General features: G+C 48.0%; 1 protein-coding gene and 2 long non-coding RNA genes across 3 annotated transcripts; 1 reads left to right on the plus strand and 2 right to left on the minus strand.

Moving 5' to 3' along the window:
- Positions 1–921: 921 nt before the first annotated feature.
- Positions 922–5,459, minus strand: LOC141278234 (uncharacterized). Its single transcript, XR_012330584.1, has 3 exons — positions 5,447–5,459; positions 2,611–2,767; positions 922–1,689 (listed from the first exon to the last, which is right to left on the minus strand). It is a non-coding gene; the product is annotated as an uncharacterized lncRNA (long non-coding RNA).
- Positions 5,460–6,048: 589 nt separating this feature from the next.
- LOC109547158 (uncharacterized) lies at positions 6,049–17,560 on the minus strand. Its single transcript, XR_002172894.2, has 3 exons — positions 17,298–17,560; positions 9,860–9,916; positions 6,049–6,182 (listed from the first exon to the last, which is right to left on the minus strand). It is a non-coding gene; the product is annotated as an uncharacterized lncRNA (long non-coding RNA).
- Positions 10,244–14,336, plus strand: BTG2 (BTG anti-proliferation factor 2). Its single transcript, XM_019918496.3, has 2 exons — positions 10,244–10,512; positions 11,857–14,336. The coding sequence occupies exons 1-2, from the start codon at positions 10,359–10,361 to the stop codon at positions 12,189–12,191; spliced, it is 489 nt and encodes a 162-aa protein (XP_019774055.3). The 5' UTR covers positions 10,244–10,358; the 3' UTR covers positions 12,192–14,336.
- Positions 17,561–25,299: the final 7,739 nt, after the last annotated feature.

A 25,299-nucleotide genomic window follows, 5' to 3' on the forward strand; every position in this document is an offset into this window, starting at 1 on the left:
TACCTAAGGCCATGTTCCCAACTGGTAAACTGTCAGCTGAGATCCACTGCTCCTTAGGTGCTGGCTAAGATTGGTTCAAAGCTTCATTCTAGGGCTTCCCTGGTGGCGCAGTGGTTGAGAGTCCGCCTGCCGATGCAGGGGACGTGGGTTCGTGCCCCGGTCAGGGAAGATCCCACGTGCCGCGGAGCGGCTGGGCCCGTGAGCCATGGCCGGTGAGCCTGCGCGTCCGGAGCCTGTGCTCCGCAACAGGAGAGGCCACAACACTGAGAGGCCCGCGTACCGAAGGAAAAAAAAAAAATCTTCATTCTAAGAACTATGGGAAATCCAATGCCCCTCCTCAAAATATTCCAGATTCCTCCAGGAGTGGGGGTGTCTCTAGCTCTGAGCTCCTATTTTTCTTAAGTCAAATCGGTTTAGGAATCATCTTGCCAATCTATAAGTGCTCTTGCTATGTGAGCGGTGTATTTCAGCCCTTTTCCTTTCAGATTCTTCCTGTTTTCTTTTGCAGAGTAAGTCACCTCTTTCTAACCCCTACCCACACTTCTGTGCCTCTCTACAAATTCAGTGAGATGGGCCCAAAGCTTCTGTGTGTTTAAGTTCTTAGGCAGAGTCCCTCCTCCTAAGCCAGGCCAGGCTGGAGTGGGGTGGTTGGTGGTCTTCCTGGACTTACATACGTTTTTGTTTTTTTTGTTTGTTTGTTTTTTGTTTTTTTTCAGCACACGGGCCTCTCACTGATATTACAACATAGGGATTCACACAGATTAAGGAAGAGACAGGGTGGGTCTCCTGGCCCACACTCTCTTGTTATAGATAAGCAGAGTGTGACTCAGGGAGGTGACTCCCAATCCAGCCACCAGGCTCCCTCCTCTGAACCACAGGTATCAAATGCTTGGCCTCCGCTGGCTCTGAGCCATGGTGCAGTTGAGAAATACCTGGGGCCCAGAGCCAGGAGGCCAGAGGGGGAAGCTGCAGTACCTCTTTATTTATTTATTTGTTTATTTATTTATTTTACATCTTTATTGGGGTATAATTGCTTTACAATGGTGTGTTAGTTTCTGCTTTATAACAAAGTGAATCAGTTATACATATACATATGTTCCCATATCTCCTCCCTCTTGCGTCTCCCTCCCTCCCACCTTCCCTATCCCACCCATCTAGGTGGTCACAAAGCACGTGCAGTACCTCTTTAGATTCTTCCTCATGTCCCTTTTTATTGAGTCTGTCTTTCTCCACACATTAGCCCCCTACCCAGGGGGGTTTCTGGCTATCACAGCTGTGATGCCAGCTTCCTGCCTGCCCCAGACACCCAGCCCCAGGAGGCCCAGCCCAATTAAGTCTCTGCCAAAACAACATCTGGGGCAGCTCCAACAGCCTCAGGGCCTCTTCTCTTGTTTTCTGTCTGGAGATGAAGGGGGTTTATGCTGGGCCCCTGGGAGTGAGGATGAGGAGAGTTTGCAATGTGTCTGTCTTCTAAGTTTGGGAAAGAGGCAATAAATTCAGCTTCAGATCTGCTGCTGTCCCCAAGTCCGTGTGTTCCCCCGTTGAGTTTCCGGCACTTTCAGCCACACCTTCGAGTACTATTGGAGAAGGCCCAGAGGGTGAAGGTGTGGGAGGTCACATTCCTGGGGGGCCCTCCAGGATAATAGACTTTTAACAGATAGTCTCCATCCTTTTGCTCCTCTGATATACCTAGGGAGTCACAGAAACAAAAACACATCGCTGGGGACCTTTCCAGCCAGATAGTGGTCTAGCCATCTGTCCACATGTCTTCTCTCCCCCAGCTCCCACCTTATTCACACTCTCTCTCATACACCCTCAGCCATCCTGCCTTTCTTTGCTCTGTCCTCACCACAGGCCCGTGCTGGTAAAGGAGGGAAGGAAACCGGAGCATTCCTCTAGTGGGTCAGTAGGGCACAGCAGCTGAGAAGCAACCCTCAAGGGAATAGCTATCTTTGGGGAGCAGATCTCCTCCCTAGATAGGAACTGACATACTGTCAGCATATGTCACAAGTTTGATGAATTAATAACACTTTCCAGCGCTCCCTCCCAGCAGAAGGAGTGTGAACCTGTATGAGCCAATGTGGTGCAGGATGATATAAGGGGATGAAGAGGTGACTTTGGAGAGCACAAAGCAGGCCCTTAGAGCCCAATTCCAGGAGCCTGGAGGCCTCAACCCTCCAAGCCACAGAGGTCACCTGTGGTCCCCTGGCTGACCCCTGAGAGCAAAAGTGGCAGTTCCCTGTCCTGTCCAACACTCTGTGTCTCATGTTTTTGTGGCTCTTTGCCCTGAGACCCTGAATTCAGTTGTCTCCCAAGGCCCAGTCAGGTCTAAGTCCTCACTCCTCCTCACACTGGTCGCCGTCCAAAGGACAAACACTCTCATCCCCACCCTCTGTGTAAGTGCTCTCTGCTAATCCAACTCCCGCCACCTCCCTCTCAAACCCTCTTGTGTCCAGCAAAATCCCTTGTAGCCTCAAGCCCATCCAAGCATTTTCTGTGCCTCCTGACCCTAGCTGAAACGGGGCTGTCTCGAGGGGAGCTTGTTCCTCTGTCACAGCCCAACCCCTCAGGCTCACATGGGGGGGCAGCATCTTCCGTGCTCTGCATTACCTCTTCCGACCGTCACTCCGCATCACCTTCTCTGAAGTTCATTTTGTCCTGCTGTACCATCGTTTTTGACCCTCCTGGTCACTCTTTCTCACTGACCCCAGGTCTTGCCCCTGCAGGGCTCACAGTCTTTCTCTCTGTCCCAAACTCCTGCCTCCACCTGAGGAAACATCAACATGTGTGTGAGCAGCTGAATACATTCTGCCTCCTGGGCTTTCAGCCTCCTACTCCACCTGACCGTATCCTGCCCTCAGCTTCCAACACCTGCCACTCCAAAACCCACCACTGTTCCTCCAGAGCCTGGCACCAAGGGAACTCAATAAATAGTCCCTGAGTAAGTGAAAAAATGAATGAGGGAGTGAATGAAGCCTGTGTCACAAGACGGGATGTGGAAAAATGGAAAGGGCACTAGATGGGGTGGGAGACGGAGGTTCGCCACTAAACAGCTGTGTGATTTTGGGCATCTTTTCCCATCTCACAGCCTCCTTTTCTTCATCTGCAAAATTAAAAATTTTGTGTAGATGATTTCTGAAAACCCTGCTTCTGACTGTTGGCAATACCAAGCTGTGGTTTACTTATACTTATCTGTAATATTTAGGCTTTGCACTAAGCTCTTTCTATATGTTACTACTTATCTACCCAGTAAGTATGTGAAGAACATATTGTCCTCATTATAAAGATGAGAAAAATTGAGGATAAGAGAGATTAAAGATTTGCCTTGTCATAGATAGTAGGTGGCAGATTCAGGATTAGAATCCAGGTTGGTCAACAAAAGCAAGTATGTCTGAATGTGTCTCAAGATGAAAGAAGCCTCCTCTTTAGAGGAACTGCTGTCTGCTCTTCTAAACTAGGGCTCCGAGGGAGATTTCCCTGGCGGTCCAGTGGTTAAGACTCTGCACTTCCACTGCAGGGGGCACGGATTTGATCCCTGGTCGGGGAACCAAGATCCCACATTGCTGCGTGGTGAGGCCAAAAAATATATAAATAAATAAATAAGGATAAACTAGGCTTCCCGTAGTGAAGGTCTCTCTGAAGTGGCAGGGGGCTGCCTTCAGAATCCTGGCTGCGGGTACAGGCCACCCTTTGCGTGTGCCTGACCACCACCAATTCAGCCAACAGTTATGAGCCAGGTGCTGCAGCAGGGGGAGGGGTTGACACAGATGGTGGTGTCTGGGCAGACGTGTCAGGTGGGTTTGGAGCTCTAAGAGTGCCTCTGAGACAAGGTGTGCTGAGTAGGGTCCATGGACCACTGCATCAGAATGGCCTGGATTCTCATTACAAACAGGCCCATATCCCATCTCAAACTACGAATTAGAATATCAAGGGAGAGGCTGCTTAATCTGAATTTTTACCAAACTCCCCAGTGATCTGAGTTACTGTCCTAAGAAGTCCCCGGGTGTAGGGATTTGAATGCCGGATAACAGATTTTTAATTAATGCTGTAGGCAATGAGAAGCCACTGATGTTTTTTAAAGGATGGGGCAGAAAGACTGGGGGAGGGAGGACACTGCCCGTGGCAAGAGGCGAAAACAGGAGAGATGTTGCGATTGCAGACTCTCTAGGCCTTGGAAACTGATTAGCAGGGGTACAGTTAAAGGTGTCTGCAGACTGTGAGCCTGGTGACCAGACAAAGAATGGTAATGCTATTGAGGGAGAGAACGAAATCAGAAGTAGAGAAAGGAGAAAAGTATCTTGATTCCTACATGTTGAGATAAAAACACCAGAAAAAATATTTCAAAAATGTCCAGTTCGGGCTTCCCTGGTGGCGCAGTGGTTGAGAGCCCGCCTGCCGATGCAGGGGACGTGGGTTCGTGCCCCGGTCTGGGAGGATCCCACATGCTGCGGAGCGGCTGGGCTGGTGAGCCATGGCCGCTGAGCCTGCGTGTCCGGAGCCTGTGCTCCACAACGGGAGAGGCCACAGCAGTGAGAGGCCCGCATACCGCAAAACAAAAACAAAAACAAAAACAAAAACAAAAACAAAAAAATGTCCAGTTCTCAACTGAAAAAAAAAAAAGTAGTTGGGAGTTCAGCAGGAAAGTTAGGGTTAGAGACGATGCTTTGACATTTGCTCTATATCGGGAGATGCTAATTCAAATACCTCCAGGATCAAGGCAAGTTATACAAAAGAGGATTAAGTGTAATAATAATAGCAAATCCCAGCATCCAGCCCTGGTAAATGATAACCACCACTTGGTCTCAGCAGGGATGCGATAAAGAGTTGGTGGGGACCCGGGTGAACTGAAGGACACACTTCCTGTCTTAAGTAACAGTCATTACTGAATAAGAAGGTGGAACCAGTGTAAACAGATATTCTGATTTTTAAAGAGAAATTATAATTCTAGGGTTTTATTTTGATATGACACTTCCTAATCGTTAAATGCTGACAACTAATTTTTTAAATGCTTAAACACTGTAGAGACCAGACACTATATATCTGTGACTGAGTCAGCTCTGCCTCACAGGCTTCCAACTTGTGACTTCTGAGCTACATGGACCGTATTTGGGAGAGAGAGTTGAGCACACTGAGAGGAAATCCAGAGACTGTGTGCTGTGGAGAACAATGACCCACCCAGGCTCCCAAGTTTGCCTATGCGTGAGCCCAGTAAAGCTTAGAGAGGCCCTGATTGTTTTAGCCACCAGGTGTCTGATGGGCTCCCGGGTTGGTGGTAGCAGGTGGAGCCTGCATCTGCCTTGGCTATTTCTATTCAGCACCTGGAGACTGTGTGGGCAACGGCTGACGTTCTGATACTTTGCAGGTTAGATGCTGCTTGGGGCCAGCAGACTTCACTCCACCACCCTCTGTGGCTATTTTCATCCTTCACTATAAAGGTGCCCTGTACCTCAGTGTCTGAGTCCTGACTGGAGCAGACATCTTGTTTAGCATATCCTAGTTGCTCACTTTCCTATAAGGAAGTTCTTCTGTTGCTTAATTTAGGTGCTTTTTATACAATGGAATCTTCTTTTTGCATCTATCTTCAGAGCAAGTGGAGAAATGGGTTACTTTTTAGCTTCCTGACTCTTCTCCAGCCCTCAAGGCATTCTTAGAAATGGTCCTTAGGGACTTGAAAATTGTTGTGACCTGGGGATTAGAAAGCCCTTTTCACATTTATATTCTACCAAGCCTTCCTTCAGTCCAGATGGGTAGTTTTCCACTCTACCCTAATCATCTTCGCATTATCTGTTTCTGTCCCTGTTCTCAGTTCACTTTGGGGTAGGGGGGAGGGATTTAAAGACAGAAACTTAAAGATAGCTAACATCCCCACTTTCTTAGTCTTTGTTAGCAGTTTCTAGGGACAACGTCATCTTTTTTTGTCCTCGATTCCTGTTCCTGATTCTAAAGAGTAACCCCCAGACTGGCTGGCCTAGATCTGAACTTGAAGGGTACAGCTTTGTGAGAAGGTGATAGGGAACTCAAAAAGATGTTCTGGACATTACCCAATGATGCTTGCAAAGAATTATGAATATATTTAGTGGTATTTCCACTCTGATTAGAAAGTGAAGAAGAGGCATCTGTCCTCCCTGGGTGATGTTTCTTATCAGCTCTGGTGCGCAGAGCAAGGTTGTCACCGATGAGGCCTGAAAAGAGGAAAGATCAAATTAGCATCTATACCAGCCACACTCAGACATGCCTGCCAAAATACACACTCCAACAAAACACCCACACATCAAAATGATGTTCTTCAACATATACTAAGTACGTGTTAACATCTGCAAACATATATCCACATTCCCTCCTATCCACAAACATCATACACATTTCAGTATGTACACTCAAATATATATATACTGCCCTCCTACCCACACTGATACACACATACACACACACATACACATGCACACTCACACACAGACCTAGTAAAACTACACACTGCACAGTGTAGGAGTGAGCTGATGTCATCTTCCTTGAATATTGCAGCCCAGACTCTGCCTGCAGATCAACTTTACTCAACCTCAGGTTTCAACATGTGGTCAGGAAACTGGGAGGTAGCCTTGGCAACCAAGTCAAGACCCTGCAGGCCCAGCAGGATGCTGAGCAAGACAGTCACGTACAACGTTCTGGTTGCTCCTGACTGGGGAGTAGAGAGCAAGGCATGTGTGATGACTCCACAGACAAGGCCAGGGCTGAGACCTGAGGAGAGGGACCCAGTTCTGGTGGGGATTTGGTCTGAAGAGGGCGGTTTGGGATGCTGTGGGTCACTCTAGAGGGGCCACACAGGTAGGCTGTGCAAGTGGGTGAGATGGGCATCCAGGACCAAGGGAGCCAGTGGGTAGGGGTCACATGGTACAGAAGAAGTTTCTGATCCAGTTGAGGCACAAACTAGCATCCACCCCCAGCTCCACCACTACCTGCCCACTTGGCAGTAGGTAGAGCCACAGGTCAGCACAGTGTCAGGACATTTAATGTTCAAAATTCAACTCAAGGCCCTTCAGGGGAGGGGAAGAGAGGAGTGAGGAAGAAGAGGAGAAGAGAGAGGGAGGGACACACTGTCCTTATCCTGATGCTTGAACTATGCCTTGGCTCTACCGAGGAAAGGGAGGCAGCAGGCAACAGAAGAAGAAGTGAAATCTGGACTTTAGAGCTTCTAAGGACTGTGGTCCTAGCAGTTTAAGGGCAGTTTCAGCGAATTCCAAAAGTAATTTGGATTATTACAATGTATTGGGTTGGCCAAAAAGTTTGTTCTGGTTCGACCATAAGATGGGACAAAAAACCCAAACGAACTTTTTGGCCACCCCAATAGTTGGCCTTAAACTGATCGAGAATCTAAATCCTGAGCTGGGTACAACTACACTGTAGAGTAACTTGGAAACTTTGAATGTTGGCTACATTAAACTCCCTCTCCCTAGGCTTGTGTGTAGAAAGAAGAGAGGATGAGAAAGTAGGTGAAGTGCTTTCTGGTTCTTATTATCACTGCCCTCTACAAAGTTCAGAACTAATCACCAATGATGAGAATAAGACACTTCCTAGGTAATGGGGGAATGTGGGGGATAAGACCTTGCTACTGTCCAAAAATGAAGACTGTTTCCCTTCAGTTCATTGCATCATCATCTAGAACAGCTCTGTGGGATGAGGTGGGACCAGCAGCCATTGTAATAGCACAGGGACTCCATGGTCTAATGAAAAGGGCATATTTGAAGTCAGCAGATCTGGTGCCAGTCCTGGCTCTATTAAGAACTAGCTGTGTGACCTGGTGAGTGATACGAGAACCTACATAAGGACAGAGTTCTATTTCCTAAGTCAAAAAACAGGTGATGATCTGTCACAAGACTTTTTTTCCGTCAATTATGGACTAAAGCAAGGCCCAGAACACCAGACCCCAGTCAACAGCATAGTCAGGAAGATGTTAAGTATTTTCAGGTTTTGGTGCTAAACCACCCTGTACACCTGTCTATACCTTGACCTGTTTCCCTGGCCTCCTTGGTGGTTGACCTTGGTCAATTCTGGTCTTGCTGACACCTGATCTTTTTGTTTGATGCACTCCAGGTTATCTTGTTTCCAGTCCTAGCCCTGTTTCCAGTAACAATTGTTTCCCCCTCAATGAGCAGAGGTCTCACCTGGCCTGATCCAGCTTTGTGGAGGAGCCAGTGAAGAGGCCATCTAAGAGATGTGTTCAATGCCAAAATACTAGAATTCCAGGGCATTTTAGTGAGCTATATGAAGCAATGGAGCAGAATATTTGAAACCTGAACTGTCCTGGAAATGTAGGACATATGAGCATAGTAACCTGTTTTCAAGCAGTCTGCAAACAAGATGTCAACCTCTAAAAAGATCACTAAGAATATCAAACAACAGATTATAAATGCCAAATGGATGGTATGGATAATATTAATTCTGTAGTGAGAAAATGGTCAGCACAGGTTTTCAAGGTGGAGGACCAAGCTTAAGCTGTGCGTTCAGGAGTGTGAGGGATTGGGAAAGATGCGAAGGAGGCAGTGAGGTATCCAAGAGATAATGGCATGAGCCATGGTGCAGCAATGCCAGGCACATATAGGCATACATGGAATGGGGACCACATTACAGGGCAGGGATAGGGATCATAGGCAAATGTTGAGGGCTCTGGGATGCAGAGCTGCTCTGATGCTTAGAGAACAGTGATGAGAGTCACCTTGGAGCACAAAGTGGCAGAAACCTAAAAAGATAGATGGGGCCAAATTATGAAAGGTCTTAACTATTAGGCAAAGAAGTCCATACTTAATGCAGTAGACAAATGGAGGGTGTCTCAGAATGATCTGAGCAAAAGAAGAGCAAGTGAATGCAGAACTTTAGGAAGGTAAGTCTACTAACAGTGGGAAGGGTGATTTGGGGATTGGATTTGACAGAGTCTACTGCAATCATCTAGATATGAAGAAGCGACAGGTCTTGAGACTGGATCTAAGGAGCAAAGTACAAGGTGAAGCCAAAAGTGAGTCTGAGTTTTCTGGGTAGAGTGACTGGGAACCGATGGTATCTGATAGAAATGGAGATCAGGAAGGAAGCTGGCCTTGGAGAAGACAGTGGGCTTAGACTGACATTGATTTGGTGGCTGGACATCCAAGGGGAGAGACAGGGCAGGTAGGAGGGGCGGGATGAGAGAAGATGTGGACAGACTATGCAGATAAGAAAGTCAATAGTAAAAAAGTAAACATCAAAATGGACAACATGAATAGAATCTCTCTAAGGAAATAAAGTGGAGAGAAAAGGAAGAGTGAGTGGACTTAGTGAGGGAACGGGGACAGGAAGAGATCCAGGGGAGACACAGCCGGGGAAGGAGGCAGAGAAACCTGGGGTCAAGGAAAAAGAGGGGAGACTGCCTCCAGAAAAAGGTGGTCAAGGAAAATAAGAATTTACAGAGGCCACTGGGTTTGATTCATTTAACATATACGTATGAGGCACCTATGTATGCTGGACCCTGGTATATTAAGAATTATCCCCATTCAACAGACCTCTAGGAGTGCCTGTGATGCTGCCAGGTTCTGAGCCTGGTTCCCCGTGTGGAAGAGGAAGACTGAAAAGTTTTGCAACACTCCCTCCACCCCTACCCACCCAGCAGTCGGTAAGACTCGGATGGTTCTAGGCAAGAGAAAAGGCATTGCTGTAGAAGAGCATAACTTGTTGGGGAAGTTGGTATTATTGTGGAAGTAAATAGAATACTTAGTCTCCATTTCCGGAGAGCCAAGAGGAACCCATTCCGACTAGTTGGGAAACGCGGCAAAGCGGTAAAATGGGTGAGTTCTGACAGGGTGTGGTTGAAAGTGGGGGAATCAGAAAAGGCGACCTCCTGGTAGAGGTGGTGTCAACGAAGGCTTCTTCTTGGAGGTGTTCTTTAACCTGTCTGGAAGAATGGGAGAATAGGAGAGGTCAGAGAATCCCCAGCTTGAAGCGCCGCTCTCCTTCCCAGAGAGCCTTCGGGCCCCCCCACCCCTTTCTCCTCCCGCTTCCCTCAGCCTGCAAGCTCAGCTACTGTTCCCAGCACTGACGTCAGCGGGCGATGACCTCAGCGCAGAGGAGGTGGCGGTAGGTGGGGGCGGGACTGAGACCGATGGCGCGCGGGGCGGGGCGGACGCCAGGCTCCGCCCCTATCCCCTGGCTGCGGCCAATGAACTCCGGCGCCGGCTCCTCCGGCTCTCGCAACAGTATGAAAGGCGTGTAGCAGGTAAAGTCCGGGCAAAGCCCTCGCGACTGGCGAGCGAGCGGAGGCTTACGGTTCGGCACGTCCCATCAGAGACCTCTCTCTGACCCCCGCCTCCGCCACCGCTCCCAGAGTTGCACACGACATGAGCCAGGCCAGCTGGACCGGGAAGAGAACAGACATGCTCCCGGAGATCGCCGCCGCTGTGGGTTTCCTCTCCAGCCTTCTGAGGACCCGGGGCTGCGTGAACGAGCAGCGACTTCAGGTTTTCAGCGGGGCTCTCCAGGAAGCCCTGACGGGTGAGCACATTGCGGAGGGTCCTGGCGCCCGTCGAACCCTGATACCGGGGTTCGGCCCCCCTCCCTGCCTGAGGCGTCTTTCCTCTCCACTTAGGGCAGGGCTCCCCACTCGAGCAGCTCCGGGACTCGGTTTCCTTCCAGCTCCCGGGGCGGCCTGCAGTCTCCTCCCCCCACCCCCACATCCCCACCTTCCGCCCATTCCTCTGGGTCCTGTCCCTCCTCCTCGGCCCTGCTCTAGGGTCTCGGTCCGCGGTTGTTCTGGTTGGGCGCTCCCCTCCAAGCTGTCGCGGGCGCAAACACTAGACCTGAGTGCGATCCCGAGTCCCCAGCTTATGTCCCGGAAGGGGGGGGTACCTGCGGGTCTGAGTGCGAGCTCATCTCCCTCAGTGGACCCTGAGACCCTGCAGGCAACAAAGCCTGACCGGCCGGGGGGTCCTTATGGAACAAGAAGGCGCAATTGAACCTTCTCAACAACTTGGAGTCCCAGCCGTGGTTCTTCCCGCCGCGCGGGGCTGCGCTGAGCCTGCGTCTGCTGTTCACTCAGTCGAAGTTGGAATCCGGGCCCCCTTTGTATTTTCTGCCCACCCCCTTAGCCATCTGCCACCTATTATGGTACAGAGAGAGCCTTGTACGTAGTAACTGCGCTCTGCGGGCGTGTGTCGGGGTTGGGGGCGGTGCGGTGTGAGACGGAGGAGGTTGACAAGATACAAGCAGCTGCTGGCTGGGGAAGAGACCCATCTCCCAGCGGTTTCTAGCGGGTTGGCCGGCGGTCTTGGGCAGCAATAGCCATCTCTGAACGTGCCCACACAGATCCTGCCTTCTGAGGAACAACGTATGTTTCACCCAAACATCCCGGTTTTGCCTCCCTTACCCGCTGAGACAGGCCTCTGACTTTTCAAGGCAGAGGGAACCACTGAGGCACAGGGTGGGAGACATGGGTTCGACAATAATGGCAGCCTTCTTGGCCTTGAAACTTCAGCTCATAGGTCCCCAGAGGCCCTGCCTGGACATGCCAGCCCCAGTCACACCCCTCCTCCTTAAACTGGGGATGTGCCAAAGGCAATATACTGGCTACAGAGGATTGACCCAGAGCTCTGGGACACCCTCCCGATACACATAAACCCTTGTCCTGGAAGGAGGGGTTTTTCCAGATCCCGTAATTTTTTTTTCTGCTACAGTGTCAGGAGGGTTTCAGGAGGGTCCTGAAACTCATGAGAAACCATGTTGCTTACTTAAAATCACTAGGTCCCTTCCTCTCCTATCCCATCACCCCCACCCCCTTGTGTAGCATCCATGGCCCAACTGTTCTAACCAGTGCATATCCCCCTTGTCCTGTTTCCACAGAGCACTACAAACACCACTGGTTTCCTGAAAAACCATCCAAGGGCTCTGGCTACCGCTGCATCCGAATCAACCACAAAATGGACCCCATCATCAGTAAAGTGGCTAGCCAGATTGGACTCAGCCAGCCTCAGCTGCACCGGCTGCTGCCCAGTGAGCTGACCCTGTGGGTGGACCCCTACGAGGTGTCCTACCGCATTGGGGAGGATGGCTCCATCTGCGTCCTGTACGAGGAGGCCCCGGTGGCCACCTCCTACGGGCTCCTCACCTGCAAGAACCAAATGATGCTGGGCAGGAGCAGCCCCTCAAAGAACTACATCATGGCAGTCTCCAGTTAGATCCCCCGCCACCCCACCCGGCGCTCTGCTGTACTCATTCTGCTGTGACAACAGGCCACTGCATACCTCTACCTGGGGAATTGTATTTTAAGTGAAGAGTTATTTATATATATATATATTATTTTTTTTAAGAAAAGGGGGGAAAAAAACCAAAAGATTTTTTTAAGAAAAAAATCCTTAAAGGGAGCTGCTTGGAAGTGGCCTCCCCAGGTGCCTTTGGAGAGAATTGTTGTGTGCTTGAGTCTGGGAGGCAGTGTCTGGAATGGGAGGGGGGAATGGTCAGGGAGGGCATGGGTCTGGCCAAGGTGAGGTGGGAGAAGCTTGGCTAGCAACCCAGGAAGATGTGAGAGGGAGCAAGCAAGGTTAGTAACTGTGAATGAGAGAGGTCAGGATCTGCCCTGGGGAGAGAAGAGAGGCTGAGTTCAAACCTCTCACCCAGGGCACCTGCATCCCTGGCCCCTCTCTTACTCAACTCAGGGGCATTCAAGCCTGGACTTAAATCATACTATATTGCCTAATCTTCTCTTTCAATTTTTGATGAGATTCTAGGCAGAGAGTGAAAAGGCCTCTCCTGATTCCTTCTGTCCTGAGCAGCTTTTCTTGAAATCATGACTTGTTTCTAATTCTATTCTCAGGGGGCTGTAGATGTTGCTTCCCACCAAGAATATAAAGCTTTTTGTTTTGGGAGTCAGGGGAGTGAGGCAGGGGTTGAGGTTTATTGGAGTTGGGAGAGAAGGGCACTCTGCACAAAACCTTTGCCTTGCTATGAGCTGCTCTATGTGTGAGTATGTGTGGCAAATACCTTGGGGTTGATTTGCAATGGAATTTTGGGAACCATAGAGTATCCACTGGGATATTTTTTGGCCAAAACCCTTCTTTTGTAACCAGACAGAAGTCCTCATGATGCTGCCATTATCCCTTTGAGAGGTGGCTCAAAAGCTACAGGGAACTTCAGGTCCCTGAATACTGCCTTCTTTTTAAAAGCACAACACTCCTCTCTAACTGCCCCCCCACCGCTCCTCTCCCCTTCTGGTTGGGTCATGGAGCTACCCTATTTTCTAGGACAAGAGTTCTCAGTCACTGTGCAATATGGCCTCCTGGGTCCCAGGAGGATCTGGAGGAGAACTGGCTCTCACAACCTCCTGGTGCCCTGGTGGGCTTAAGGAACCATTTCTCCCTCTGTCCTCAGGACTATGGCTGGATGCTTAGCCTTGTAGATATTCCTTGGCTGAATGGGAGAATGCCCCAAGTTCTGCAGGACTACTTGGTATTCTTGTAGGGCTGACACTGAAAGCCAAACCTTGGGCAGTGTTTTTTCTCCCTGGTGCTCAGACCACCTGTGGGAGAGGCTACTGTCTCTCTCAGTACAATCCAAATTTGTCTATAGACTTGTGCAATACTTACTGTTCTGGGTTGGAGAAAAATGGAAAATTACACAGGGAAGAAATCTCCTTCCTTCAGTTTCTCGGTGACGTTAGTGAGGGATCCTCAGAAGGCCTTGAGTTTCCCAAACCTGAATCACCTTAAGAAGGATGTAGCTAGAACATCTGGTCAACCTGGCTACCCTCCTGCTGTTGCCTTTAGTGAGGAAACTTTCTCCCCACTGCCAGTCCCCTTTCCTGCATTTCTTAAACACTCGATTCTGACTCAAGGGTGCTAGTTACCAAACACTCCCCTACCCATTCCTGCCAGTACTGCCTCTTCAACTTTCCAGATCCCGAGTACCTTCCCAGATCCTTTTTCCAGTCCTTATTGCTTTAAAGTTAACTTCAGGCCAGTAGACCCAAGAGCTAATTTTCCGGTCTGTGGGTTGAAACAAAGCTGTGAATCACTGCAGATTGTTGTTGCATCTTGTCTGCAAACAGGTCCCTGCCTTTTTATAAGCAGCCTCATGGTCTCATTCTTAATCTTTTCTCTCTTCTTTTTCACGTTCACTTTAAAAACAACAAAACACCCAGAGCTGGACTGTTGAGCAGGCCTGTCTCTCCCATTAAGTAAAAATAAATAGTACGTTTGTAAGCTATTCTGACAGAAAACACAAAGGTTACTAATTGTATAATAGTGTTTTTATATGGAAGAATGTACAGCTTTATGGACAAATGTACACTTTTTTTTGGTTTCTTTAATAAAAGTGTAGCAGATGAAGTCGTGTGGTATAGAGAAGATAAAATTCCCACATCACTAATTTGCATTTCCCTCAGAAGCAAATCCTTTGTGCCTCATAGTATTTCTCTTCAGTTGGAATCAGCAGACCTATCGCGTAGGTGGTAGGGACATTTCCAAGCATCCCCTCTTTCCTGGGAGATAGCTCCTTACTTCCCTTCTTTAATGCATATTCTAACTTCCCTGAGAAAATGCTAGATGGGCCAGTGTTCTAGTCTGAGCATTCCTCAGTCTAGCCAGGGCTCATCTTATGCATCCTCTTCTTCCTCCGCCTTACTCATTAGTTCATTCTGCAAGCATTTATTGTATGTGCTAGGTACTAAAATTATTAAAAATGATTAAGACTCACAGCCCGCTCACAGACTGGGATGGTTAACAGAGGACACTGAACCCCTTTCCAGGTTGGGGCAGAATTTTTTGAAATTCCTGGTCAAGCTCTCTTGTCATCTTTGGGGCTCCCACTTGACAACCACCATTCTTATTATACAAGAGCAATTGGGCCTCAGGATACAGGCACTGGAGCTGAACATGTGACAGAAGGCCAATGTTACCAGTTAGCTAAAAAGGAGCTGCTTCTGACAGCAAACACCAAGAGCATAGGTCTGTTACCCTTTATAACTCTGGCTATGTAGATAGGATCTATGCAAGGACATAGAAACACCCTTTCTCATCCCTGACTCTAGGGTTCTGCCCATGAGGTTTTGAAACAGGCTTCCCCACCCCCACTTCACTTGCTAGCTCCGCAGTTTGTACTAAGGTCACAAGTACATTTTTGACCTGGGCTATCTTTTTTCTTGGCTGTACGTGGGCTATACTTAAACTAAATTGTAAACATGTTGTCTCATGAGCAGTGGTACCACCCTACACACACACACACACACACACACACACACACACACACACACACACACACTTCATTTCATACCTCCATGACCCTCATCAACAAACATGCAGTTTGACCTAGGTGTCTTAGGTGGGAGGTCGGCCTGGGAGTCTGTGTGTGATATACTGGGAGGGTAGGTGAGCCAGGAGATGGGGGTCAGGGAAGCTAGCTCATCTGTATCACAAATAGAATTGGTTAGGGACCCACTTGTGTCAAGGAGTTGTTTAAAATAATGGTCCCATTTTCATGTCTAGCTTCTAACACAAATGTCCTAGGTACTCATTTGTTAAGGACCTACCTAGGTCCTTAACAAATGAGGTTAGGGTCGAATTTTTGCCATCCTGGTGTACTCTTCTCTTATTCAGTACAAAATCAGCATCTAACTTCTTGTTTCCTAACAGGCTTCTCTCATGAAGGATATTTCATTGTTTAGTCAAAGGCCTGAAATTCAGGGAGGGTTGTCTGGGGGTTAAGGGGACACCGTCACCCACCTCTGTTTCCAAGCCAGGTAAACCACAGAATGGCAGATTGATCTTGAGGTTTCTCATGGCTCTAGGTAGAACTAATAGTCCCTCAATTTAAATAAGAGGGTTCTGTGATCAAGCAGTTTGTTATTTACTTTAGATCTGACCAATGTCAATAGGAGTGGAGAGTACCCCTTAGCCAGGTGAGGGAATAGGGGCTGTAGACAAGAATTGCTTGAGGAATTGCAGTTGGTGGCTTTTATGTGTTCAGGGACTGGGCATTTGTTGGTCCATTCTGCTCCCAGCTTCCCCACTTGGTAAACAGTGCCAGCCTGGGAGACCTGTGCTTGGTCAGCTGTTTCTGGATGATAAGCACCACCCCAAAGAGTGTAGACAAGGCCCTGGGAGCTGCAGATTAAGAGCCCATCCTGGCTCCTGATAAGGAGGTTTGGGTGGGGAAGTCCTTGATGCTGCAACAAACGAGCCCCGGGGGAAGAAACCCACTTCTGTGAGGCTGACATCTGTTCCTCGAGTAGCCTGTGGTCCGGAAAGATAGTGAGGACTCCTGGCTTCCGAGCCAGTGCTGGCACCCAGCCCAACAAAGAGTGGTGCAATAGAAAGAGTTCTGGGCTGGGGTGGGGTGGGGGGGCGGGGGATAGAATCTATGGGCTGTGGTCCAGGTTCTTCTTCCTAACTAGCTATGTGAGTTCATATAAACCCTGAAAGTTTCCTGTCTCAGAAATTAGGGGGTGGATTAGATGAACTCTGTTCCTTTCTTCAGCTTCTGGTTCTAAATCATCTCCATTATCCTAGCAATTACTGGAGAGCAAATTAGAACAATTATTATCATATTTTCAGTTAGTTGAACTGAAAGTTCATTTGGACTGGGAAGTGAAGTCTGTAATAATCTTCCCTTGTTTGGCTCAGACTCCTGCCTGATAAGGTTTCAATTTCCAGGTCTAGTGAGACAGTGCTGCAAAGAGGTCAGGAGCTCAGGCCCTGGTGTCAGGCTGCCTGGAGGTCTAATCTCAGCTCTACCACCTACCTACTGGCTGTGAAACCTGGGGCAGATTACTTCACCAGGCCTCCATTTCCCCATTTGTAAAATGGGATTAAGAATAGAACCTATCTCAAAATGGTATGAGGATTAAGTGAGATCCATATTCTACTTAGAATAGTGCTTTGCACACTTGAGTACTAAATAAATGAGAATTGTAGTTTTAAGTAGAAATTAACCTCATCTCTTCATGGGCTCTGAACTGGTCCTGAGACGAATAAGGACACTCTGACATTCTGATAACTGGAAGGAAACCATTATTAAATTAAATTTCTACTGGGCCTCCAAGAGCAGCTACAGTTAACACCAAGAAGCCTATATAAGTACCTGATAAATAAATGAATGAACTGATGTCTGACCTTTGTCATTCTTGCTGAAATGGACAGTGTCCTTTCCAGACATCTGATCTCATTGACCACCGAGCAGTTTTGACCTGTTGGCTTCATGTTCTGCTTGTGGAGATTAACCAAACCGGCTACGTGCTCATTCACACACCAAGTGGGTGGGGAAAGGGATTTTCCAATAACAACTTTGCTTACCTCCATCCTGCCCATCTGTGGAATCACACCCATCTGCTCTCCCTTCCCAGAAGAGAGAGAAATGGGGAGATGGGGAAGGGTAATGAGTTCCGGAGAGTTCTGGCTTTCTCTCTGCACCATTTCTTTGCAGAGCTGGCAAAAACAAAACAAAACAAAACAAAACAAAAAACCATTTGAGCTTAGTCTAAAAGGCTACCAGGGCCCTGGATAACAATGATCTTATACAAACAAGTGTACCCCAGATGTGCAGCCAGTCCTTTCCCTTGGATTGAGAGAAACCTGGTTCTCTGAGCTCCCACCAGCTCCAAGACATTTTGTTCCCAGCTGAAGTCTGGCTCTTCCACTCCCCACCCTCATTGCCATAAACAAGGGCGGCCTTAATCCAACCCTGGTTCAGTAAACCTGACAGGCTGCCCAGAGCACATCAGATAAGAGGAGGTTATAGCTGGGCAGGTTGGACAAAGGACTACTTTATATACCAGCAGGGAGAGCTCCTTTAAAATTTGGTGGGTAGCAGGGGTGAGGGTAAGGCCAGACAGTCAATGAATGAGGATAGCTAGACAGAGGCTACAATGAACTTGGAGAGCCAGCTCAAGCCTTGTCTGAAAAGGACCCCACTCATTAGCTCTATACCAGATATTGTAATTTTTCAAGAGAAACCTGAAATGCAGACTTCTATTTGACATCTCCCTGAATTCTAAAGATGGCAACTAATTTTTTTAAAGTGTTAAGCTATTTTTTTAAAGTGCATATCAGCCTAGGCTGCCAGTTTGTGACCTATGATGCCCCGAGGAGTGGGGATGTAGAAGTTTCTGACCCCATCCCCCATACTCACAGCGAGGCTCTGCATTGAGGACATCAGTGGCTGGCTGTCACCATGGCCATGATCTTTAGGAAGTAACACCCCTAATAGAACCAAGGGCACACCTGAGGCCTCTTCCCCCTCCAAGGACTGGACTAGAAGCAGCTCTCCCTTCCCTCAACTGGTGTCCATTAGCCTGTGCCTGGGACTGTGGCCTCTGGACCTTTACTCAGGGATGCTCTGCCCCTCTCTTACCCACCCACTTCATCTGGTTAACTCTTGCCTCTGAAGATTTAGAGCATCTCTTCCAGGCAACTTTTCTGTGACATTTCCCCTTCCCAGTCTGGGACAAGTGTTCCCATGTTACTCAGTTCTTTCCTCTACCCTAGTCCTTATAACCCTGAGTTTACAGCTAGAATGTAGGCCAGGGACCTTATCTGAGTAGTGTTTGGTGCTTAGTGGGTGTTAGTGAATACTGGTTGAATGAATGAATGTCAAAGTGGCCAAGAGTAGAGGCTAGCAGATCAAGGAGATTTAGATCAGGGATGGGAGGAAAAACTCAAGTCCATTCAGGGTCTGCCACGAGGAGTCCCAGCTCAAAATACCAACCTGTGATTGCACCTTCTTAAAAAAAAAAAAAACCAATCCTTTGACTCTAGCAGCCTCTTAGGTCTTTAACCACCTGCCATTGAAATGTAAATGTCACTTAAAGAGGCGTACACACACTTTAAGTCATAATATGGGAGAGCCTTAGTTAACAATGAACTCCTTAAATGGGTTTACCCAGAAAGTAATCACCTGGAGAAGAAAAGCCTGGGCTGCCATCAGGAAGGAATTCCAAGGTGGCAGGAGAGAGAATAGGGTCCATAGCTCCTGAACACTGATGCTGTCTACAGAAATTCTCTTCCCAATGTTTACTTGTGAAGCCAGCTATGAGGTGGTGGAAATAACTCTAGGTTTAGGAGTTGGGAAATAGGGGCCCTAGCTTCAGGTCTGAAAATAGCTAGTAATAGATGTCTTTGACAACTTAGACTGGTCACGTCCACCTTCTGAGTCTTGGTTTTCTCATCTGTAAAATGAGTCACTTATGCTAAATCACCTCTCACCATTCCATTTCCATTTCCAGATGGAACAGGAAAATCTCTGATTCTTCTGTCCCATTTAGGCCAGCACAGAGTTCTAGTCGGGCCCCTGTCACACTTGAAATAAAACAACAGCCTTCTACCTGCTCTACTACCTGGCCTGCCCAGCAGCCCGGGGCAAGTGCAAACTATTTTCATTGTGCCATTCCCTTCCTGCTGCCTTTCTTTTTCACTCTGAATCCCTAAAATGGGAATATAAGGCTCTCCCAGTCTTTCCAACCTCAAATACTCTGTGCAATGGCCTATCTGCACCAGGACCCCTCACCTTGTCAATTCTTACCTGCTCACCTTTCCTTGCAGCCACGTCCACATTTGCAAGTTTCTCTACTCCGACAATTATCACGGCCCAAAACTGCTTGTAAAAGACTTTGACACACTTCCTTCTAGGACATGAGCACTTAACCATGTGCTGAGCACCCACAATTGCCAGATACTCTGCCTGGTACCTTACACACAGAATGTCTCTTGTAATGTCCACAGCACACTGTGAGATATTGTTACCTCAAGTTCACAGATGAAGAAAGCAAAGCACCAGTAACTAGAGGGAGAGGTAGTGGAAACAAATTTAAAATCAATGTGACTCTTGGGACTTCCCTGGTGGTCCAGTGGTTGAAAATCCATCTTGCAATGCAGGGGACACGGGTTCGATCCCTGGTCAGGGAACTGAGATCCCATGTGCCGCGGGGCAACTAAGCCCAAGTGCTGCAACTACTGCGTTCTGGAGTCTTCATGCCACAGCTCAAGAGAAGCCCGTGTGCTGCAATGAAGAACCCACGCGCTACAACGAAAGATCCCTTGTGCTGCAACTAAGACCTGACGCAGCCAATAAGTAAATAAATAAAGCTTTAAAAAACAAAAAACCACCAAAAAAACCTACATGACTCTCTAGAGTTTTTTCCTTCCCCTGTTGCCTCTTCAGGATACTTTTCCTGAATAATCCTGCTAGTCCTCTTTAAAAACATTCTTACCTCAGGGCTTTTCAATGTTTGTACATATGGTTTAAAACTGCTTGCACTTTTATAACACATTTCTTACTCTAGAGCCTCTTAATGATATATATATACATGTCATTTATTACTGTTTACACTTTCATAACAAAGAATCAGCACATCTTCATGTTTTGCTTTTGGTTGAGGTCTGGTGGCTTTGCAAGCTTGCATCCCCTCTCCAACTGTTACCATATACACCTCCACAGGAGGAACCATTGTGTTCTATTTCTTTTTATACCCCCATGTGCCATGCACAACTTGGCATGAGACAGTCTTAGTACACTGAGTACACTGGTGGTTGAATGAAAGGATGTGCCCACAGGTGACTGTGGGGCAAGTGCCCTCTCCTCACTGCCCTCTCCTAACATCCTCCCTCCCATTCAGGACCTAAAAAGGAAATTGCCCACTTTGGGAGTTTCCTAAGAGCGGGTGAGGGAGCCCTGTGAGCTGAGTCCCCCTGCAGATATCACAGTTCCCAGCACATGGTCTACACACCAGCAAATTTGTTCTTAGGTGGATACTGATGGTAGGACTTCATTTGATCTTTTCAGTCAAATCTGTTCCACACAACTGGAACCACAACAACTTGAAATAATAAGCAATGAGTAGGCAGATATGAATGCAGGTCTGGATAAATAAGTTTGGAAATAAATGGAGACTTATTGTTGGAAAAATGCTTTCACATACCATAGGCTGATGCATCATTTAAGGATTCTGTCTTCATGCTTATACCATGGCTTTAAATTTACATGGTCTGAAGAGGATTAAGCTTTCTGGCTGAGGGTGAGGAGGCCACGGAAGGAAGGAGAGGGGCAGAGGCACAAGCCCTCTCAGGAGTCTTTCCTTAATGAGCCTTCTTGTCCTGGCTCTAGGGAAGCTGGTGCCGGAGGGGGATGATCCCTTTCCTCTGTGTGTGTGTGGTTGGGTGGGGGGAGTGACAGTGCATTTGAGCAACTCAGCTGTTAGTTCTCTGCCGCTGCTGGGTACCCAGAGAAGGCAATCAAGCAGCCAAGCCCCTCCCCCAGCTCCTCGCTGGCCTAACTAATCCTGAAAGCCCTTTCTTCTCCTGGGCAGAGCATCCCCTTGCCAGCTGCCCATTCCTCCAGGTGTTTCCTGTAGCTCTTTGTTTGCTGGCTGGGTGGCTGAGGGCAGCGGGTGGGAGTCTGTTTTGGCTTCCCATTAACCAATGGCAGCCAGTGTGGGGGTAGGTCTGGAGCTCCTGTATCTGGGGGGAACTGACCACAAACACCAGCTGCCTCCTGATACCTGCCTTTCTGAGAGTGTATAAACAGTACTGGGCCCAGAGAGGAAGAAGGCTTTCTCGGCAGAGCAGGGCAGGGGCTTCAGCTGGGTCAGAACAGAGGGTCATATCGCAAGTGAAATGTCTAGAAGCTTCCTACCTTAATTCCCCTTTCCCCAGGGGAGAGGGTCAAGGTCTAAAGTGTGAGTCACCACAGGGACCTCAGCACAAAGGCCTGGTTGCCCTGGACTCTAACGCCAACATGACAAGGGCTGGTGGTGCTGGGTCACCCTCCACCGTTCACCTGCCATAAAGTGGAGTGCATTGCTTCTCAAGGCAAAGGCTGAGAGTGGAAGGGGCCGTCTTGACAAAGCCTCCGTTTTCTTACCTCAGAGCTGAAGCGACTATACACCCCATCTTCACCAAACCTCCCCAACCCCAGACAGTTGGTGCAAAGACAAACGCTGTCTTGGGTTTCTCCCTGGCCACTCTTCCCAGGAAGGTAGGGTAGTATTTGCGGTTCAAGTTTCTCCATTTTAGTTGAAGTGATCCACTCATCTGGATGATTATTTTATTTATGTCTCCCTGGGAGGCTGTTGGCTCTGGGAGCTGGGCTGCATATCTTGATGTTACATTGTATCTCCAGTGCTTGCATGGGGCCTGGCATACAGTAGGTTCTCAACAATAGTGTAAATGAATGAATGGGAATGTTACCTCCTTAATCCTTTTCTGTCTTGGTGTTTGCAATGGGTTAACAGAATAACACAATAATAAATGGCACTAGTGAGCATTCGCCATGCGTATAATATCATTAAATTCTCAGATTAACTCCATGGGTTGATATTATTACCCTTAGACTATAGATGAAGAGACTAAGACTCAGGGAAGGTGAAGCAAATTACCTACAGGCGTACTGCTAGTAAGTGACAGGGTCGGGTCAAATACAGGACTGACTGAATAAACAGAGGGGGAAAAGAAAGAAAGAAAAACTAAGGCAAAACTGGATCCAGGGTTTCTTCTAATTCCCCCTGTCACCCTTAGCCCTCTGGTCTTCTGGATTCCAGGAACTTTTACACCAAGCCACAGTTCACATTGCAGGTGGTCAAAAAACAGTTAAGAAGTCTGGAATCTCAATCTTACGTATATTTTATGTCCAAACTCAGATTGCCTGTCCTCTGAACTCCTGACACTTATCCTAGCCTTGACTGATTTTATAACAACCCTCTAAACTTTTATAGGAAGAAGTTGCTGTTCCCTCGCTTATTCATGTATATGATCTTTTATTTGTGTATGTCTTCCTTGAATTGCTTTCTTTTTATGTCATATTTCAATTTGAAGGCTCTAGAGATCACCTCTGGTATTTCTCAATACCCACTGTAGCTTCTGGGTTTAATGCAGTACCTGGGTATGAAACTGAGAGCAAGAAGGGCTGGGGAACCAAGCAGTCTAGTCTATACACTTCAGTGGACTCCCCCCAACCCCATAGGGCTCTCTCTCTCTCTCTCTCTCTCTCCTTTGCCCTTTGCCTCTTTCCAGATGGAGAAATCCTGATCCAATAGAGACCAACCAGCCAGATGGATTGCTTCATCCTCAGCTGCTGACTTCCCAGCTCTTGTGCAAAACACAGGAACTCCTTGTGCTCATTGTGACCCACTTCCTTTCTTACTAGGACCTGCTCAGGGTAGAGGCTTAGGTCTCAGTGGCTTCTCTTGTTTTTGCAAAAGGAAAATAATCTCCCTGTCATAGTCGCCAATAGGTTTTTCCCATGACTTTTCCCATGGCACCTCCCAGGTGGGAGAGAAAAGAAAGGAACACTGACTGTGTCCTGAGATGAGCTTCAAAGATACCCAGGAGGGCGGAACACAATGTAAAACCACTTGTTAAGATTATAGTGTTATTTGAATATGAGGGATTGAAGTGGGTCGACACAGGTCTTGGAGTCCAGGGTCTGTATCTGGGCTCTAGCACGGAGCCAGCTGCACGTGCAGCTTAAAGGACATTTTTATGGTTTTGAGTTTTCAGTTTGGCAGGCAGGCAATGTGTCCTGGAGTAAGGGCTCTCTTATGTCCAGAGACGGGTCCTTGTGAGAAGCACAGTGTGGGGGGGTGGGCAGAGGCGAGAGTTTTTGTCCTCAGTGTGTTGTCAGTCCAAAGATGTTGATGGGATAATCATAAATGCCGGTACATAAAACACTGATATGTGATTAAATACAAATTAATGGAACTACATAGAATGATACATTCTACATAAATAAGTGCTTAGACAGTTGCTAGACAAATGGAAATGATTAGAGATGGGTGAGGTTAGTTCAAGCAAGGATCGGGAAAGAGAGCTGTTTTGAGAAATGCCTTTATTATCTTGTGCCCAAACAGCTCTGAGCACAGGCACCTTGGCCAGCTCAAACAACAGGAGGTCCGGTGGGTGGGTGGAGGAGCAGGGCATGGAGCCAGGTAGGAGGAGAGTGGTGAGCTGTGTGTTCCCTAAGCTCTGAGCAACTCTGCCCACTCCCACCCCTCACCCCTCACCCCCAGCACCACAGCTCAGTTCTTCTGCAGAAAGAGCAACCGGGGGCATTCAGCCCCGAAGAATGCAGACCTGTGGCCTCAGAATCATAACTTTGCATATGCGAAACCTTTTTACTGTTTTAAGACATAGGGAATGATTCCCTTTTATTCTGAATTTATCGAGATCTTTTAGCACCTTAACCTAGAGCTCCCATTAATCCTCCCAAAACAGACTGGACTGATGTTGGAGGGTGGAGCGAGAAGGAGACAAAAATCGGAGATTCAGGAGATTAGGGGGCCAGGGGAGCCTTCACCTCTACTCTTTAAAAAAGATCTTTGCATTGCCCTAGACCTTTCTGGTCTCAATTGCCTCATGAAATAATAGATGTGAAGCACTCTGAAAAATGTTTCAACACTCCACCTCCTGGGAGTTATGACTGTGGGCAAGCTGAAAGCAAAGCCTCCATGGGGGACTTGCCTGGGGGACCAGTGGTTAAGACTCCATGCTTCCACTGCTGGGGGCACGGGTTTGATCCCTGGTTGGAGAACTAAGATTCCACCAAAAAAGAAAAGAAAAGAAGAGAAAACCTCCTATTGCACAGCCTGTCCTGTTTATAGAGCACTGGATTGCACACCAGCTTACTCTCTACTATGCTGGGAGGTAGAGGTGGCGGGTGATTTTACCATTTATGGAGAGGAAACTGAGGCTCAGACAGGCTAGATGACTTGCCCAGAATTATACAGCAAGCAGATGGTAAGCTGAGCATGGAAGCCAGGTCTCCTGATTCCTGGTCCATTTCTTTCCACCTAGCCTCTTAATGTTTGAAAGCACACATGGGTTGTTTTGATAGAATCCTATTCTAGAACAACTCAAAATTCATTATTTAATGGCAGAGTGCCAGATCCCACTGTTCTCCACCTGATAGGTCTTAGATTTTTCTATTTAACCCTATTATTTGAGAGGCAAAACAATGCCCAGTCAAGGGAGTTTTACAGAACGAAAGCCTTCAAAGCACAATACCCCAAGCTACCACAGTGTAACATTGTTGCCCCAAATTGAGGTCTCCCTTCCCAGGGATTCTGGCTCTGCACAGAGCTGCACAGAAGCCGAGGAGGAGTGTGGGGGCAGAGCCTCCCCAGAGGGAAACAGATGGGCAGGCTGGCCCCAGTGCCAGCACTTTGAACAACCCTTTTCTTTTCCAGCCAAACGTCCAATGTCATTCCCCTCTCACCTCCAGCTCCCAGGCAGCCCCCCCCCACCCCCATTCTGTCTTTGGGTGGGCTCTGAGTAGCTGATGGACTCTGGAGGGATGGAGGCTGTTCTT

The sequence above is a fragment of the Tursiops truncatus genome, chromosome 1, assembly GCF_011762595.2.
Source record: "Tursiops truncatus isolate mTurTru1 chromosome 1, mTurTru1.mat.Y, whole genome shotgun sequence".
NCBI lineage: Eukaryota > Metazoa > Chordata > Mammalia > Artiodactyla > Delphinidae > Tursiops > Tursiops truncatus.

Coding starts and splice junctions, on each gene's coding strand:
- BTG2 (XM_019918496.3), top strand. CDS start 10,359: ATGAGCCAGGCCAGCTGGACCGGGAAGAGAACAGACATGCTCCCGGAG. Junction 10,513..11,856: donor TCTCCAGGAAGCCCTGACGG/GTGAGCACATTG, acceptor CTGTTTCCACAG/AGCACTACAAACACCACTGG.